At 50.5% G+C, this 18153-nt stretch overlaps 1 protein-coding gene across 5 annotated transcripts in view; it reads left to right on the top strand.

Annotated features, from left to right (window-relative positions):
- Window positions 1-18153, top strand: part of LOC130295933 (von Willebrand factor A domain-containing protein 5A-like) — a 159136-nt gene that overhangs the window by 80132 nt on the left and 60851 nt on the right. For all 5 annotated transcript variants that reach the window (XM_056547289.1, XM_056547279.1, XM_056547271.1 and 2 more), the window contains 4 exons: window positions 1808-1966; window positions 4050-4153; window positions 4943-5151; window positions 17753-17821. In XM_056547289.1, coding sequence (XP_056403264.1) covers window positions 1808-1966; window positions 4050-4153; window positions 4943-5151; window positions 17753-17821 — 541 coding nt within the window. The remainder of the gene's footprint in view (window positions 1-1807; window positions 1967-4049; window positions 4154-4942; window positions 5152-17752; window positions 17822-18153) is intronic.

Genomic DNA, 18153 nt, shown 5'->3' with positions numbered 1-18153 from the left:
TGCTGAGTTACAGTCAAATGAAGAACCGAGAGTGTCTGGTGTTCCTGATAGAGACCAAGGTCTAGTCACGCAGCCGCTATGTGTAGAACCCCCTACCCGTGAAAGTCAAAGCCTGGTAAGCACAAATACAGGGGAGAAGTCTAGTCAAGTCTGTCAAGTCTGTCAAGTCTAAAGTCAACGGGGTTTGCATAATTGAGTCCAAGTCCACTACAAGTCCCAGCGAGCCAACAAGCCCCCTGAAGTTCACTGGTCATCCCCTTGGGCCTAAACTGAGCTGTAAAGACTTTAACATCTGTCTGCCTCAGTAAAGCTGCCATTGTTCCGTAACCTTGCATCGGAGGGATTATTAGCTCCGCGCCTGGCCCAGGAACCAGCGGCTGTACCTTGGGTGGTGTAGAGGATAACCTCTCCCTGGCGTCACAAGCACAAAGGGTTAATACCATCTGCCCTAAGGGTTAACAACATCTGCCCTTCCAACACCCCTCTACCACAATCATAGTTACTGCCGATAATCAAACTCTGTGTGTACTTTATCTGCCCTCATGTCATCCCTCTTCTAGTGTCTGTAGGTTGTTAAATGAGCACTCTTACCAAAAAAGCCTTTTGATGTGTCATAGAAACATATGAAAAGCTTAGATGGGTTTTGTGTGTTCAGGCCCCGACTGATCAGGAGACTGAGCTGTAAGAAGTGTGCGCATCTCTCCCGGCTCGCTGTCACATGACAGGCACAGTCTTAAAAGATTAGGCTGTGGGACCGTCAGCCGCGCTTCTCTCCAAACTCATTCTGTTCAGACCCGACTGATAAAAACTTATAGGATTATACATACATCTCCAAAGGAGATATTGGGAGATATTTAGTAAAAAACTCTATTAGTAGAGTTGCTGCATTGTTTATCTCAGATGCATTGGAGCAATAGAAAATTGGTAGCAAAAGGTCTACATAGCCGATGACGTTTATTATGTGACATAAATGTAGAAAAACAAACATGATGGCGCGGCAACAATGGCTGCCGCATAGCACCACACCAATGTGTACAGACAGTAAAGTTCACTCACCCTGTACTCCCACAAATCCAATGCATGTATTATGTTTTGGATGGGTGAAAAACGTTATAAGCCTGAACACCCCCTAATATATTAAATTTAACTGTAACTGTGTAACGCAATGTTTTACAACCAGGGTGCCTCCAGATGTTGCCAAACTACAACTCCGCGCAGACCCAGAGTTCAAGTTGTGTAGCAGCTAAAGGCACCCTGGTTGGGAAACACTGGTGTAATGGATCGCCTCATGACCTGATTAAAACATGATGAGACTTGGAGACCTACTCAGACATCTCCAGTCCTCCCGACTCGATAAAGAAGGTGTTGCTCTATTCCTATGGTGAGCCTAAGACACAGTATGGATGCCAGTATATTGTTTGAACTCGGACTTCTGCCTGCTTCCCTGACCCTTTTCCTATGGACCCAGCTTGCTCTCTGGTACTTTTATGGATTCTGGTGCTGTCTTCTGGTTTTGACCCCTGGTTTTTTTTCTCTTCTCTGACAGTCACATGCTTGTTTTGTTTTGTTTTGGTCCCTTTGACCATGCCTGTTTGTTTTTCCACGTGCACTTAGTCAATCCAGTTGGGGCCACCAGTTGTCCAGGGCAGATTGTCCAGGTCGGTCGGGACAGTGGGTTGTGTTCAGCAAAAGGCTCTACTGTCAAGCCAACTGATATCAACTACATTATAAAAACTAATAGAATTTTTAATAAAGCCTTCCTGTTACCTTAACATTTAAATGACAAGCTTTTTTTTTTATCTACTAGGTTCTTCGTGCTCTGAAATGTTCCTTACAACCTACTGTGAAGAATGTCTCACTGACTTGGTCTCTTCCCTCTGGCATGGAAGCTGTTCTCCTGTCTAAAGTCCCCACCGCCATCTTCCAAGGTCAAAAGGCTATTGTCTATGCCCAACTGAAAGGAAAGGTAGGGAATGTCAAGTCTAAAGCTTCAGATCCCAAATATCCCATTTATAAAACTTCACGATTACCTATACACTGATCAGCCAAAACCTAACCCTAAAAAATTGTATAGGTCCAAAAGAACTTTGAATAACCCAAAAACAAAATAGCTAAAATATATCAAATCTTTATTAGCAACAAAGTCTTTAAAATTCAGTACAAAAACATATAAATCACTAGATGTCCGGAGTAAAAGGACCCCTCTCAGGAGACCTTACTTTGGGTATGATACCCTTATCTCAAAACAGGGACAATCCCCCCTATCATAGAACAAGGATAATCCCCTGCAACAAAGCCTAAAACCCAATGCGTTTCCCCGTATCTCAGATAATCTTACGGTTCATCAGGGCTTTAAAGAAAAGTGCTAATTAGAGTATGGTAAGAACTAGATAGTTAAATTCATTCCATTCTGTGTAGTAGACAAAGCAACAAAACATAGCAAGCGGTAGACACAAAAGACATAGAGCTATTCCTTATGAGGAAAGTTCCCATAGATAATTTATGACATCATTGTAGCATCAAAAGTATCCAGTAGATTACTTTTTAGGATGCTGTTCGTTCCTTATGACTAAGCGATGGTATGGTATCAATTCGCCATAGATATTAGGACAGTTATATTAAATACACATTTATTTTATTGTCATAAATGGCCTCCAGCAGCTCCATATGTACTATGTCCAAAAAACAGGAATATCGAATCTCACACAGATCAGCCCAGATTTCAACGGTTTCAATCAGCTAAAGAATTCAGATTCTTTTTCTATAATAGATCTTCTCATATATTTCTTATCACAAATCCGTGTACAATAAATTATTAATTCTATGTTGTATCTCCATGGTCTTATATATACCGCCTCTCTAGGTTCGATAATACTTAGAACTGAACCTCTCAAAAGCCTAAGACATTGATAAGTCCGACGACAATAGAATTCAGTTCCATTCTACTGCTAAGTGGCTTTCACACCCACATACTCTCACGGGCACATCACATGACCACTCCAGTCCGGATTCCTGCTAGTGGCCACCAGTTCCTTTCTGGCACCAGTTGATTTGAAAATAATAGTTTTCCACCGGAGTATCCCTTTAAGTTCTGTAAATTGCGAGATGGGGCCTCTATGGATCAGACTTGATTTGCCCAACACATCCCATAATTTCTCAGTCGGATAGCAATATGGGAAATTTGCAGACCAAGTTAGCATCTTGAATTCTTTGTTTTGTTCTATAAACTATTGCTGAACAATTTTTACAGTGTGGCTGCGTACACTATCCTGCTGAAAGAGCCCATTGCCATTAGGTAAACTCGCTGCCACAAAGGTAGAGGGCTTGGTATGTACAAAAATATGGCACAGGGGCTGATAAAGGGGGAGGAATGATGTGGCACAGAGAGGGAGAGGACTCAAACTGAGGAGCAGTTGGTATCAAAGTTGGGGGAATGATTGGAATTTAGTTTAGAGCTTCCAAGTCATTTATTTAACTTTTTTTTTTACTCAAATTTCCCCTTTTAAAATGAGAGTGAGTGTTATATGTCGATAAATACGGTATATCCTGGTGTCATCTCTTCCCCAAAGAAGTAACTAACGGTCGTCCAGGTGACCACATGATGTAAAATAAAATGTGATTCCTTAGGCTAGGCCGTCTTCTTCCATTGCTGTATGTTTCGTTCTGATGTGCCTATAAATAGTAAATTTTCTCAGTAGATAGAGGTCAGCATGGGCACTTTGATAGGTTCCCATGACTCTGCCAACACTTCACCCCAGAACACCCCACAAGACCTGCTGTTTTAGATACAGTATGCTCTGACTCACTCATCTAGACATCAGACATTGGTCCAAAATCTCTTAGATCCATACACCTGATCCTTTATCATCTTCCAACACATCTTACAGAACTAACTGTTCAATTGTCAGATGCCATTGTTTTTTACTTCCTGTTGGCGACATGTATAGTGGGGATGGATGGAGTGGGCTCAGATACCCCTTAATTATTTGACTATCTTTGTGTTGTCATCTTCCACTTGAGTCAATAAAACATACTTTTCCATTTCTTAGGTAGAGACTGAGGCAGAGGGTGAGGTTTGCCTACAGTACAACTTTAAGGATGAACTTTTGAAGAACACCATTCACTTCCCGCTTAAAGTTGAGAAAGTCGAAAGGTAATAAATGTATATGTAAATGTATATCATTGTTATGTATGTGCATGCTTATTTTTCTACTTGTTCTGTCTGTACATAGTTTTAAGGTTATCTGTCAGCTGCATTTGTTGCTTAGAGCTGCAGACATTATTATATAGCTATTAGGGTATAAGAGCAAACTGTGCCTATCCTGGGAATAAAGTTTTAATGTGTCAAAGAGGCGGAGCCAACCTGCTCAAATGCCACAGCCTGGCCCACCACCTCACCTTCACCTCTAAGCCCCTGCTTGATTGACATACAGTTCTTCAATTGACATATTTTAAGAAAAGGCTGGGAGGTGAGAGTGAGTAGCAAGGCATGCCAGGCTGTGGCACTTGAGCAGCTTGACCCTGCCTCCTTGACACTTTGCTGAGGTGATTTTATAAGTTTGACAATCACCACCAGCTCCGGGAGAAGTGTCTGAGGCTTTTAGCAACAAATACAGCTGACAGAGTGCCTTTAAACTATGTAGAGACAGTACCAGTAGAAACATAACATACACATACATAACAATTACAGCAACGGGTCAGTTTGTGGGCTTTGATGTTTACAAAATATATAAATAAACAGTTATATAAAAAAAAAAGGTATCCTGCCACCGGAACAACATCAGAGGAATGCTTTAAAGGCACACAGACACACATACACTTACATGCTTGTATATACTTAAAGATGGCTTCCTTGTAGAACCCTGGTATACAGTGGCCATGCTGAGAACAAACCAAAGCACAGACCTACCTACCCAATGGCTAACTTATTTTCTTCCCTCAGACCCACCATCCATAGACTGGCAGCCAAGTCTCTGATCTCTGAGCTGGAGAGTGGAAAGGACTCAAAGTCTGAGGAGGTGAAGAAGAGAATCCTGGAGACCAGTCTACAGTCTACAGTCATCTCCTCACTCACTGCCTTTGTAGCTGTTAATAAGGACACCAAGACTCCAGTGGAAGGTCCTCCAGTACAAAGAGACATCCCTGCTCCAGGTACTTAAAGGGAATCTGGCAGCTGTATTTGCTGCAAAGAGCTACAGATGTGGTGAGCCATGGTGAATGGAGGGACCATGGGGTGTAGCGTGTAGGTGGATGGGGAAGATGGTGTTAACCCCAGGGGCAGGGTGTTATTTAACCCTAATGTTCGTGATGCCAGAGTGGTTTTTGGGTATCGGGAACCACCCAAACGATATCTCGGCTATCCCAATTGCTAGGCAGTGAAATGAGAGTTCACGACCAGGTTATGGTTTAACGGAGGCTTTACTGAGGTCAGACAGGTGTTATTATCTTCACAGCTGGGCTAGAATCCCAGAGAGGTGGCCAGGAACACAGAAGGACCTCACAGCTTGCTGGGACCAATTAGACTTGTAATAGGCTTTAGATAATTGACTTTAGGCTTGACTGGACTGTAGTCAGTGACAGCAGACATAAACTTCGCCTTCTAGGTAGCTGGACACTAGCACTGAGACATCTGGTCATGACTGTTCCTCAGCAAGGGTGATGGTAGGAGATTGCTATGGTTCCCCCTTTTATAAAGGGGGGCTGATCCAGCACCCCATAGGTCAAGCTGTGGGTCATGTGTTAAGCTGGTGACTCTCTGGGTAACATAAACATAACATGTAACATCTCACAGATCCTTTAGACACTTACATTAGTCCTCCAAAGGTCCTTTATACTGTCTATACATTAATATACTGGCTATACATATAGTACAATAAATAACATCAAAGTAACAGCAGGGGAGACACTGCAGGAGAGCCCCTAGGTCACTGAGGGACTCAACCTGACAGGGCCTAAGTGTAGTGCAGGACTATGTCCTGTACTGGGACATTACACAGACTTCCTTGCATAACTGCTGGGTTATAAAAGCAAACTGTGCCTGTCCTGGAGCTGATGGTGGTTGCCAGCCTAGTGTCAAGGAGGTGGAGCAGAGCTGCTCGAGTGCCTCAGTCTGTCACATCTCCATGCTCACCCTGACCTCCCAGTTCTTTCTTAATTGACATATAAGCCTGTAAGTCAGTCAAGGGTGGTCTGGAAGGGTAGAGCAGAGGCGTAGCTATAGAGGGTGCAGAGGTAGGAGTCGCACCGGGGCCCTGCTGCCTAAGGGGGCCCCAAAGCACATGTGCACCATAAGAGACCAGCATTATAAATGGATCATGGGGCTCTGTTGCAGATTTTGCATTGTGCCCAGAAGCTATAAGTTACTCCTCTGGGGAAGGGCTAGTGAGCAAGGGAGCTAGGCTGGGACACTACAGCAGCTCAGTTTCACCTCAGTGACACTTAGCTAAGAAATAGAAAGGCAATTATACATGTTTGCTCCAGGAAAGGTGCAGTTTGATGTTATACCCTAAAAGCTATCCAACAGTGTCTGCAGCTCTTAGCAGCAAATACAGCTGACAGATTCCCTTTTACTGTTTATATTCTTCTTTCCACCAGGCTCTGCAGTAATGCTGCCATATGAAAATACCAAGTGTGGTGCACATAAAAGCACCAGGCATATCAGTGACCTTATAGTAGAGTTGTCCATATATGTGCTCCTATAATAGAACCAGCCATATTATTACACCTTTTAAAGGGAATCTGACACCAGGATTTCCCGCACTAATTTGAATATAACCTATGCAGGTATATAGGGCTGGTGACCCTGTTTATAAGACGAAAATCGTTGCAGCCATTGCAAAGATATTGATCTTGTTGCTAATATGAAAACGCTAATACAAACTATGCTTTCTCCCTCCCGCTTTGGCCAATAACCCTGCCCCTGTCATGCAGTGAGATTGAAGCATAGATGAATATTCATGACGGGGGCGGTGACATTGGCCAGAGCGGGTGGGAGAAAGTGCTGCCTATACTGCAGCGGACGCCTCCATTGCACAAAACAAGGAATTTACACAAACAAGATAAAAAACGCCAAAATGCACCGATTTTCGCCAGGTAAGAAGCGTTAGAAACAGGGTGACTAACACATCTTTACCCTGCTGCCATATTCCCTGTAATAAACATGTTCTATAGTGACCTATATAACGGGCCATATTAGTGTCCATTCAATAGAACTCGTAGACCTATATTATGTCCTGTGTTATATTAGTTCTGCTATTAAAGAACTGGCCAAGTCAATGCTCATACGATAGAAGGTGCCGTATAAGTGCCCATGTAATAGTGCCTGTCATATCTGCTCATATAGCACAACTGGTCAGATTCACCGCACTCTTTTAATAGTGCCCCCTATAGTGAAAAAAAGGAAGGGGGGAAAATGGTAAAAAATGCAATGCACTATATCTATTTATCAGTGGGTATGTAGTTTAAAGTGCTGCTTTATACAGCAACTCACCAATGATGTCTTCTCTAATTTGCAATGTTGCCTTCTCTTCTCCATCTGGTCCGGGCCATCATCACGATTTCTTCCACACACAATTCTTCACCGTTAAACCTGCAAAACAAATCTATTAGGCGCCAAACTTTTTTTTAAATGGGTGACAGAGGGGTGTAGAAGAGTGTACATGGGTGACAGAGGGATGTAGAGGGGTGGACATGGGTGACAAAGGGGTTTAGAGGAGTGTACAGGAGCGTACATGGGTGACAGGTGTAGAGGAGTGGACAGAGGGGTGTAGAGGAGCGTACAGGGGTGACAGGGGTGTAGAGGAGTGGACAGAGGGGTGTAGAGGAGTGGACAGAGGGGTGTAGAGGAGCGTGCATGGGTGACAAAGGGGTGTAGAGGAGTGTACATGGGTGACAGAGGGGTGTAGAGGAGTGTACAGAGGGGTGTAGAGGAGCGTACATGGATGACAGGGGTGTAGAGAAGCAGACATGGGTGACAGGGGTGTAGAGGAGTGGACAGAGGGGTGTAGAGGAGAGTACATGGGTGACAGGGGTGTAGAGGAGCAGACAGAGGGGTGCAGAGGAGCATACATGGGTGACAGGGGTCTAGGAGTGTACAAAGGGGTGTAGAGGAGCGTACATGGGTGACAGGGGTGTAGAGGAGTGGACAGAGAGGTGTAGAGGAGTTGACAGAGGGGTGTAGAGGAGTGTACATGGGTGACAGAGGTGTACAGGAGTGTACATGGGTGACAGGGGTGTAGAGGAGTGTACAGAGAGGTGTACAGGAGCGTACATGGGTGACAGAGGTGTAGCGGAGTGTACAGAGGGGTGTAGAGGAGCGTACATGGGTGACAGGGGTGTAGAGAAGCAGACATGGGTGACAGGGGTGTAGAGGAGTGGACAAAGGGGTGTAGAGGAGAGTACATGGGTGACAGGGGTGTAGAGGAGTGGACAGGGGTGTAGAGGAGTGTACATGGGTGACAGGGGTGTAGAGAAGCAGACATGGGTGACAGGGGTGTAGAGGAGTGGACAGAGGGGTGTAGAGGAGAGTACATGGGTGACAGAGGTGTAGAAGAGTGGACAGGGGGGTGTAGAAGAGTGTACAGAGGGGTGTAGAGGAGTGTACATGGGTGACAGGGGTGTAGAGGAGTGTACAGAGGGGTGTAGAGGAGCGTACATGGGTGACAGGGGTGTAAAGTAGTGTACAGAGGGGTGTAGAGGAGTGGAGAGAGGGGTGTAGAGGAGCGTACATGGGTGACAGGGGTGTAGAGGAGTGGACAGAGAGGTGTAGAGGAGCAGACAGAGGGGTGCAGAGGAGCGTACATGGGTGACAGGGGTGTAGAGGAGTGTACAGAGGGGTGTAGAGGAGTGGAGAGAGGGGTGTAGAGGAGCGTACATGGGTGACAGGGGTGTAGAGGAGCGTTCATGGGTGACAGGGGTGTAAAGGAGTGTACAGAGGGGTGTAGAGGAGTGGAGAGAGGGGTGTAGAGGAGTGGAGAGAGAGGTGTAGAGGAGTGGACAGAGGGGTGTAGAGAAGTGGACAGAGGGGTGTAGAGGAGTGTACAGAGGGGTGTAGAGGAGTGTGCATGGGTGACAGGGGTGTAGAGGAGTGGACAGAGGTGTAGAGGAGTGGACCGAGGGGTGTAGAGGAGTGTACATGGGTGACAGAGGTGTAGAGGAGTGTACAGAGGGGTGTACAGGAGTGTACATGGGTGACAGGGGTGTAAAGGAGTGGACAGAGAGGTGTAGAGGAGTGGACAGAGGGGTGTAGAGGAGTGTACATGGGTGACAGAGGTGTAGAGGAGTGTACAGAGGGGTGTACAGGAGTGTACATGGGTGACAGGGGTGTAGAGGAGTGGACAGAGAGGTGTAGAGGAGTGGACAGAGGGGTGTAGAGGAGTGTACATGGGTGACAGAGGTGTAGTGGAGTGTACAGAGGGGTGTACAGGAGTGTACATGGGTGACAGGGGTGTAGAGGAGTGGACAGAGAGGTGTAGAGGAGTGGACAGAGGGGTGTAGAGGAGTGGACAGAGGGGTGTAGAGGAGTGTACATGGGTGACAGGGGTGTAGAGGAGTGTACAGAGGGGTGTACAGGAGCGTACATGGGTGACATAGGTGTAGAGGAGTGGACAGGGGGGTGCAGAGGAGTGGACAGAGGGGTGTAGAGGAGCGTACATGGGTGAAAGGGGTGTAGAGGAGCAGACAGAGGGGTGTAGAGAAGCAGACATGGGTGACAGGGGTGTAGAGGAGTGGACAGAGGGGTGTAGAGGAGTGTACATGGGTGACAGGGGTGTAGAGAAGCAGACATGGGTGACAGGGGTGTAGAGGAGTGTACATGGGTGACAGGGGTGTACATGGGTGACAGAGGGGTGTAGAGGAGTGGACAGAGGGGTGTAGAGGAGCGTACATGGGTGACAGGGGTGTAGAGAAGCAGACATGGGTGACAGGGGTGTAGAGGAGTGGACAGAGGGGTGTAGAGGAGCGTCCATGGGTGACAGGGGTGTAGAGAAGCAGACATGGGTGACAGGGGTGTAGAGGAGTGTACATGGGTGACAGGGGTGTACATGGGTGACAGAGGGGTGTAGAGGAGTGTACAGAGGGGTGTAGAGAAGCAGACATGGGTGACAGGGGTGTAGAGGAGTGGACAGAGGGGTGTAGAGGAGCGTACATGGGTGACAGGGGTGTAGAGAAGCAGACATGGGTGACAGGGGTGTAGAGGAGTGTACATGGGTGACAGAGGTGTAGAGAAGCAGACATGGGTGACAGGGGTGTAGAGGAGTGGGCAGAGGGGTGTAGAGGAGCGTACATGGGTGACAGGGGTGTAGAGGAGTGGACAGAGGGGTGTAGAGGAGCATACATGGGTGACAGGGGTGTAGAGGAGTGGACAGAGGGGTGTAGAGGAGTGTACATGGGTGACAGGGGTGTACATGGGTGACAGAGGGGTGTAGAGGAGTGGACAGAGGGGTGTAGAGGAGCGTACATGGGTGACAGGGGTGTAGAGAGGCAGACATGGGTGACAGGGGTGTAGAGGAGTGTACATGGGTGACAGGGGTGTAGAGAAGCAGACATGGGTGACAGGGGTGTAGAGGAGTGGACAGAGGGGTGAAGAGGAGTATACATGGGTGACGGGTGTAGAGGAGTGGACAGAGGTGTAGAGGAGCAGACAGAGGGGTGTAGAGGAGCGTACATGGGTGACAGGGGTGTAGAGGAGTGGACAGAGGGGTGTAGAGGAGCGTACATGGGTGACGGGTGTAGAGGAGTGGACAGAGAGGTGTAGAGGAGTGGACAGAGGGGTGTAGAGGAGCGTAGATGGGTGACGGGTGTAGAGGAGCAGACAGAGGGGTGTAGAGGAGCGTACAAGGGTGAAAAAATGCAATGCACTATATCTATTTATCAGTGGGTATGTAGTTTAAAGTGCTGCTTTATACAGCAACTCACCAATGATGTCTTCTCTAATTTGCAATGTTGCCTTCTCTTCTCCATCTGGTCCGGGCCATCATCACGATTTCTTCCACACACAATTCTTCACCGTTAAACCTGCAAAACAAATCTATTAGGCGCCGAACTTTTTTTTAAATGGGTGACAGAGGGGTGTAGAAGAGTGTACATGGGTGACAGAGGGATGTAGAGGGGTGGACATGGGTGACAAAGGGGTTTAGAGGAGTGTACAGGAGCGTACATGGGTGACAGGTGTAGAGGAGTGGACAGAGGGGTGTAGAGGAGCGTACAGGGGTGACAGGGGTGTAGAGGAGTGGACAGAGGGGTGTAGAGGAGTGGACAGAGGGGTGTAGAGGAGCGTGCATGGGTGACAAAGGGGTGTAGAGGAGTGTACATGGGTGACAGAGGGGTGTAGAGGAGTGTATAGAGGGGTGTAGAGGAGCGTACATGGATGACAGGGGTGTAGAGAAGCAGACATGGGTGACAGGGGTGTAGAGGAGTGGACAGAGGGGTGTAGAGGAGAGTACATGGGTGACAGGGGTGTAGAGGAGCAGACAGAGGGGTGCAGAGGAGCGTACATGGGTGACAGGGGTCTAGGAGTGTACAAAGGGGTGTAGAGGAGCGTACATGGGTGACAGGGGTGTAGAGGAGTGGACAGAGAGGTGTAGAGGAGTGGACAGAGGGGTGTAGAGGAGTGTACATGGGTGACAGAGGTGTACAGGAGTGTACATGGGTGACAGGGGTGTAGAGGAGTGGACAGAGAGGTGTAGAGGAGTGTACAGAGAGGTGTACAGGAGCGTACATGGGTGACAGAGGTGTAGCGGAGTGTACAGAGGGGTGTAGAGGAGCGCACATGGGTGACAGGGGTGTAGAGGAGTGGACAGAAGGGTGTAGAGGAGAGTACATGGGTGACAGGGGTGTAGAGGAGTGGACAGAGGTGTAGAGGAGTGTACATGGGTGACAGGGGTGTAGAGAAGCAGACATGGGTGACAGGGGTGTAGAGGAGTGGACAGAGGGGTGTAGAGGAGAGTACATGGGTGACAGAGGTGTAGAGGAGTGGACAGGGGGGTGTAGAAGAGTGTACAGAGGGGTGTAGAGGAGTGTACATGGGTGACAGGGGTGTAGAGAAGCAGACATGGGTGACAGGGGTGTAGAGGAGTGGACAGAGGGGTGTAGAGGAGAGTACATGGGTGACAGGGTGTAGAGGAGTGGACAGGGGTGTAGAGGAGTGTACATGGGTGACAGGGGTGTAGAGGAGTGTACATGGGTGACGGGTGTAGAGGAGTGGACAGAGGGGTGTAGAGGAGTGGACGGAGAGGTGTAGAGGAGCAGACAGAGGGGTGCAGAGGAGCGTACATGGGTGACAGGGGTGTAGAGGAGTGTACAGAGGGGTGTAGAGGAGCGTACATGGGTGACAGGGGTGTAAAGTAGTGTACAGAGGGGTGTAGAGGAGTGGAGAGAGGGGTGTAGAGGAGCGTACATGGGTGACAGGGGTGTAGAGGAGTGGACAGAGAGGTGTAGAGGAGCAGACAGAGGGGTGCAGAGGAGCGTACATGGGTGACAGGGGTGTAGAGGAGTGTACAGAGGGGTGTAGAGGAGTGGAGAGAGGGGTGTAGAGGAGCGTACATGGGTGACAGGGGTGTAGAGGAGCGTTCATGGGTGACAGGGGTGTAAAGGAGTGTACAGAGGGGTGTAGAGGAGTGGAGAGAGGGGTGTAGAGGAGTGGAGAGAGAGGTGTAGAGGAGTGGACAGAGGGGTGTAGAGAAGTGGACAGAGGGGTGTAGAGGAGTGTACAGAGGGGTGTAGAGGAGTGTGCATGGGTGACAGGGGTGTAGAGGAGTGGACAGAGGTGTAGAGGAGTGGACCGAGGGGTGTAGAGGAGTGTACATGGGTGACAGAGGTGTAGAGGAGTGTACAGAGGAGTGTACAGGAGTGTACATGGGTGACAGGGGTGTAAAGGAGTGGACAGAGAGGTGTAGAGGAGTGGACAGAGGGGTGTAGAGGAGTGTACATGGGTGACAGAGGTGTAGAGGAGTGTACAGAGGGGTGTACAGGAGTGTACATGGGTGACAGGGGTGTAGAGGAGTGGACAGAGAGGTGTAGAGGAGTGGACAGAGGGGTGTAGAGGAGTGTACATGGGTGAGAGAGGTGTAGTGGAGTGTACAGAGGGGTGTACAGGAGTGTACATGGGTGACAGGGGTGTAGAGGAGTGGACAGAGAGGTGTAGAGGAGTGGACAGAGGGGTGTAGAGGAGTGTACAGAGGGGTGTACAGGAGCGTACATGGGTGACATAGGTGTAGAGGAGTGGACAGGGGGGTGCAGAGGAGTGGACAGAGGGGTGTAGAGGAGCGTACATGGGTGAAAGGGGTGTAGAGGAGCAGACAGAGGGGTGTAGAGAAGCAGACATGGGTAACAGGGGTGTAGAGGAGTGGACAGAGGGGTGTAGAGGAGTGTACATGGGTGACAGGGGTGTAGAGAAGCAGACATGGGTGACAGGGGTGTAGAGGAGTGTACATGGGTGACAGGGGTGTACATGGGTGACAGAGGGGTGTAGAGGAGTGGACAGAGGGGTGTAGAGGAGCGTACATGGGTGACAGGGGTGTAGAGAAGCAGACATGGGTGACAGGGGTGTAGAGGAGTGGACAGAGGGGTGTAGAGGAGCGTCCATGGGTGACAGGGGTGTAAAGAAGCAGACATGGGTGACAGGGGTGTAGAGGAGTGTACATGGGTGACAGGGGTGTACATGGGTGACAGAGGGGTGTAGAGGAGTGTACAGAGGGGTGTAGAGAAGCAGACATGGGTGACAGGGGTGTAGAGGAGTGGACAGAGGGGTGTAGAGGAGCGTACATGGGTGACAGGGGTGTAGAGAAGCAGACATGGGTGACAGGGGTGTAGAGGAGTGTACATGGGTGACAGGGGTGTAGAGAAGCAGACATGGGTGACGGGTGTAGAGGAGTGGACAGAGGGGTGAAGAGGAGTATACATGGGTGACGGGTGTAGAGGAGTGGACAGAGGTGTAGAGGAGCAGACAGAGGGGTGTAGAGGAGCATACATGGGTGACAGGGATGTAGAGGAGTGGACAGAGGGGTGTAGAGGAGCGTACATGGGTGACGGGTGTAGAGGAGTGGACAGAGAGGTGTAGAGGAGTGGACAGAGGGGTGTAGAGGAGCGTAGATGGGTGACGGGTGTAGAGGAGCAGACAGAGGGGTGTAGAGGAGCGTACATGGGTGACAGGGGTGTAAAGAAGCAGACATGGGTGACAGGGGTGTAGAGGAGTGTACATGGGTGACAGGGGTGTACATGGGTGACAGAGGGGTGTAGAGGAGTGTACAGAGGGGTGTAGAGAAGCAGACATGGGTGACAGGGGTGTAGAGGAGTGGACAGAGGGGTGTAGAGGAGCGTACATGGGTGACAGGGGTGTAGAGAAGCAGACATGGGTGACGGGTGTAGAGGAGTGTACATGGGTGACAGGGGTGTAGAGAAGCAGACATGGGTGACAGGGGTGTAGAGGAGTGGGCAGAGGGGTGTAGAGGAGCGTACATGGGTGACAGGGGTGTAGAGGAGTGGACAGAGGGGTGTAGAGGAGCGTACATGGGTGACAGGGGTGTAGAGGAGTGGACAGAGGGGTGTAGAGGAGTGTACATGGGTGACAGGGGTGTACATGGGTGACAGAGGGGTGTAGAGGAGTGTACAGAGGGGTGTAGAGAAGCAGACATGGGTGACAGGGGTGTAGAGGAGTGGACAGAGGGGTGTAGAGGAGCGTACATGGGTGACAGGGGTGTAGAGAAGCAGACATGGGTGACAGGGGTGTAGAGGAGTGTACATGGGTGACAGGGGTGTAGAGAAGCAGACATGGGTGACGGGTGTAGAGGAGTGGACAGAGGGGTGAAGAGGAGTATACATGGGTGACGGGTGTAGAGGAGTGGACAGAGGTGTAGAGGAGCAGACAGAGGGGTGTAGAGGAGCATACATGGGTGACAGGGATGTAGAGGAGTGGACAGAGGGGTGTAGAGGAGCGTACATGGGTGACGGGTGTAGAGGAGTGGACAGAGAGGTGTAGAGGAGTGGACAGAGGGGTGTAGAGGAGCGTAGATGGGTGACGGGTGTAGAGGAGCAGACAGAGGGGTGTAGAGGAGCGTACATGGGTGACAAAGGGGTGTAGAGGAGTGTACAGAGGGGTGAAGAGGAGTGGACAGAGGGGTATAGAGGAGCGTACATGGGTGACAGGGGTGTAGAAGAGTGGACAGAGAGGTGTAGAGGAGTGGACAGGGGTGCAGAGGAGTGGACATGGGTCGACAGGAGGGTGAACATGGGTGACAGAGGGATGACAGAAGGGTGGACGGGGGTGACAGGGATGACAGGAGGGTGGACGGGGGTGGACATGGGTGAGGGGGGTGAACAGGAGTGAAAGGGATGACAGGAGGGTGGACAGGGGTGACAGGAGGGTGGTGGACAGGGGTGACAGGAGGGGGGATGAGGGTGAACATGGGTGACAGGAGGGTGGACAGGGGGGGGACGGGAGTGAAAGGGATGACAGGAGGGGGTGAACATGGGTGACAGGAGGGGGTGAACTTGGGTGACAGGAGGGCGTGGACGGGAGTGAAAGGGATGACAGGAGGGTGAACATGGGTGTGAACAGGGGTGACAGGAGGGTGGTGAACATGGGTGACAGGAGGGTGGATGAGGGTGACATGGGTGACAGGAAGGTGGATGGGAGTAAAAGGGATGACAGGAGGGGGTGAACATGGGTGACAGGGGTGTAGAGGAGTGGACAGAGGGGTGTAGAGGAGTGTACATGGGTGACAGGGGTGTACATGGGTGACAGAGGGGTGTAGAGGAGTGTACAGAGGGGTGTAGAGAAGCAGACATGGGTGACAGGGGTGTAGAGGAGTGGACAGAGGGGTGTAGAGGAGCGTACATGGGTGACAGGGGTGTAGAGAAGCAGACATGGGTGACAGGGGTGTAGAGGAGTGTACATGGGTGACAGGGGTGTAGAGAAGCAGACATGGGTGACGGGTGTAGAGGAGTGGACAGAGGGGTGAAGAGGAGTGTACATGGGTGACAGGTGTAGAGGAGTGGAAAGAGGTGTAGAGGAGCAGACAGAGGGGTGTAGAGGAGCGTACATGGGTGACAGGGGTGTAGAGGAGTGGACAGAGGGGTGAAGAGGAGTGTACATGGGTGACGGGTGTAGAGGAGTGGACAGAGGTGTAGAGGAGCAGACAGAGGGGTGTAGAGGAGCGTACATGGGTGACAGGGGTGTAGAGGAGTGGACAGAGGGGTGTAGAGGAGCGTACATGGGTGACGGGTGTAGAGGAGTGGACAGAGAGGTGTAGAGGAGTGGACAGAGGGGTGTAGAGGAGCGTAGATGGGTGACGGGTGTAGAGGAGCAGACAGAGGGGTGTAGAGGAGCGTACATGGGTGACAAAGGGGTGTAGAGGAGTGTACAGAGGGGTGTAGAGGAGTGGACAGAGGGGTATAGAGGAGCGTACATGGGTGACAGGGGTGTAGAAGAATGGACAGAGAGGTGTAGAGGAGTGGACAGGGGTGAAGAGGAGTGGACATGGGTCGACAGGAGGGTGAACATGGGTGACAGAGGGATGACAGAAGGGTGGACGGGGGTGACAGGGATGACAGGAGGGTGGACGGGGGTGGACATGGGTGATGGGGGGTGAACAGGAGTGAAAGGGATGACAGGAGGGTGGACAGGGGTGACAGGAGGGTGGTGGACAGGGGTGACAGGAGGGGGGATGAGGGTGAACATGGGTGACAGGAGGGTGGACAGGGGGGGGACGGGAGTGAAAGGGATGACAGGAGGGGGTGAACATGGGTGACAGGAGGGGGTGAACATGGGTGACAGGAGGGCGTGGACGGGAGTGAAAGGGATGACAGGAGGGTGAACATGGGTGTGAACAGGGGTGACAGGAGGGTGGTGAACATGGGTGACAGGAGGGTGGATGAGGGTGACCATGGGTGACATGGGTGACAGGAGGGTGGATGGGAGTGAAAGGGATGACAGGAGGGGGTGAACATGGGTGACAGGAGGGGGTGAACATGGGTGACAGGAGGGGGTGAACATGGGTGACAGGAGGGGGTGAACATGGGTGACAGGAGCGGGTGAACAGGGGTGACAGGAGGGGGTGAACATGGGTGACAGGAGGGGGTGAACGGGAGTGAAAGGGATGACAGGAGGGTGAACATGGGTGACAGGAGGGGGTGTGGACATGGGTGACAGGGGGGTGTGAACATGGGTGACGGGGGGGTGGACATGGGTGACGGGGGGGGGGTGGACATGGGTGACAGGGGGGGTGGACATGAGTGACAGGGGGGGGGGTATATGGTGGACCCGGGTGATGGGGGGGGGGGGGGTTGGACAGGGTTGAGAAGGGGTAACAGAGGGGTGGAAAGGGTACAGTACCTTAAGCAAGCCGATCCGCGCAGCTTTGCAGGTCCACGGCAGGCACGGGACTCCGGCGCAGGTGAAGATCGTTCCGCCCCAGGGACCCATTTTTGGCCCACTGCACTGCAAAGTAGAAGGGGGAGGGGGACGCAGTGGGGAGGGGGACGCAGGGGACGCAGTGGGAGGGGGACGCTGTGTGCGCAGTGCGCACGCAGGCTTCCCTTCCCCCCTGCGCCGCCAGTCATAAGCGCGCAGGCCGGGGCGGGATATTTTAAAAAAAAAATCACAGCAAAATCCCGCGGCACCACGGCCAGTGGCGAACGGCACACATGTGTGCCGCGACACCGCGGTTGGGAATCACTGCCCTACATATTCCTTTCTATACAGACATTAGTTACATTATAGAATTTTTATATTGTTCTCCCTGTTTTATTTTCCCAGGTTTCATGTACGGTATGCCACGTCTTATGGCATGTAGTATGCCTATGCCAAGAATGGGAAAGGGAATGGGTGAGTGGTGTCACTTCTTTGAACCTTTTGGGCATGACAGTTACTTCTCTGCTTATAATGTCCCCTACAAATGACATATGATCTATCATTGGCATCAGACCCACATAAGAGATGGTGAATGGTGACCATTGTCTACCTTGCTCTACATGTAAATCATTGAAAAAGACTGTAGTTCTCCTCTTCTTTACCAACATTTCTGATAATGATACTTTTGATAATAATGATAACAAATTATAGTCATTTTTTCAAATTTTTAATGGTTTATCCAAATATGTCCGGGACAGGGCTTCCCATTTCAATTTTGTTTATATAGTGCAGTATAGGCTGTTACG

Source organism: Hyla sarda, chromosome 1, assembly GCF_029499605.1.
Source record: "Hyla sarda isolate aHylSar1 chromosome 1, aHylSar1.hap1, whole genome shotgun sequence".
Classification (NCBI taxonomy): Eukaryota; Metazoa; Chordata; class Amphibia; order Anura; family Hylidae; genus Hyla; species Hyla sarda.
This window is presented reverse-complemented; position numbering and strand designations above follow the sequence as displayed.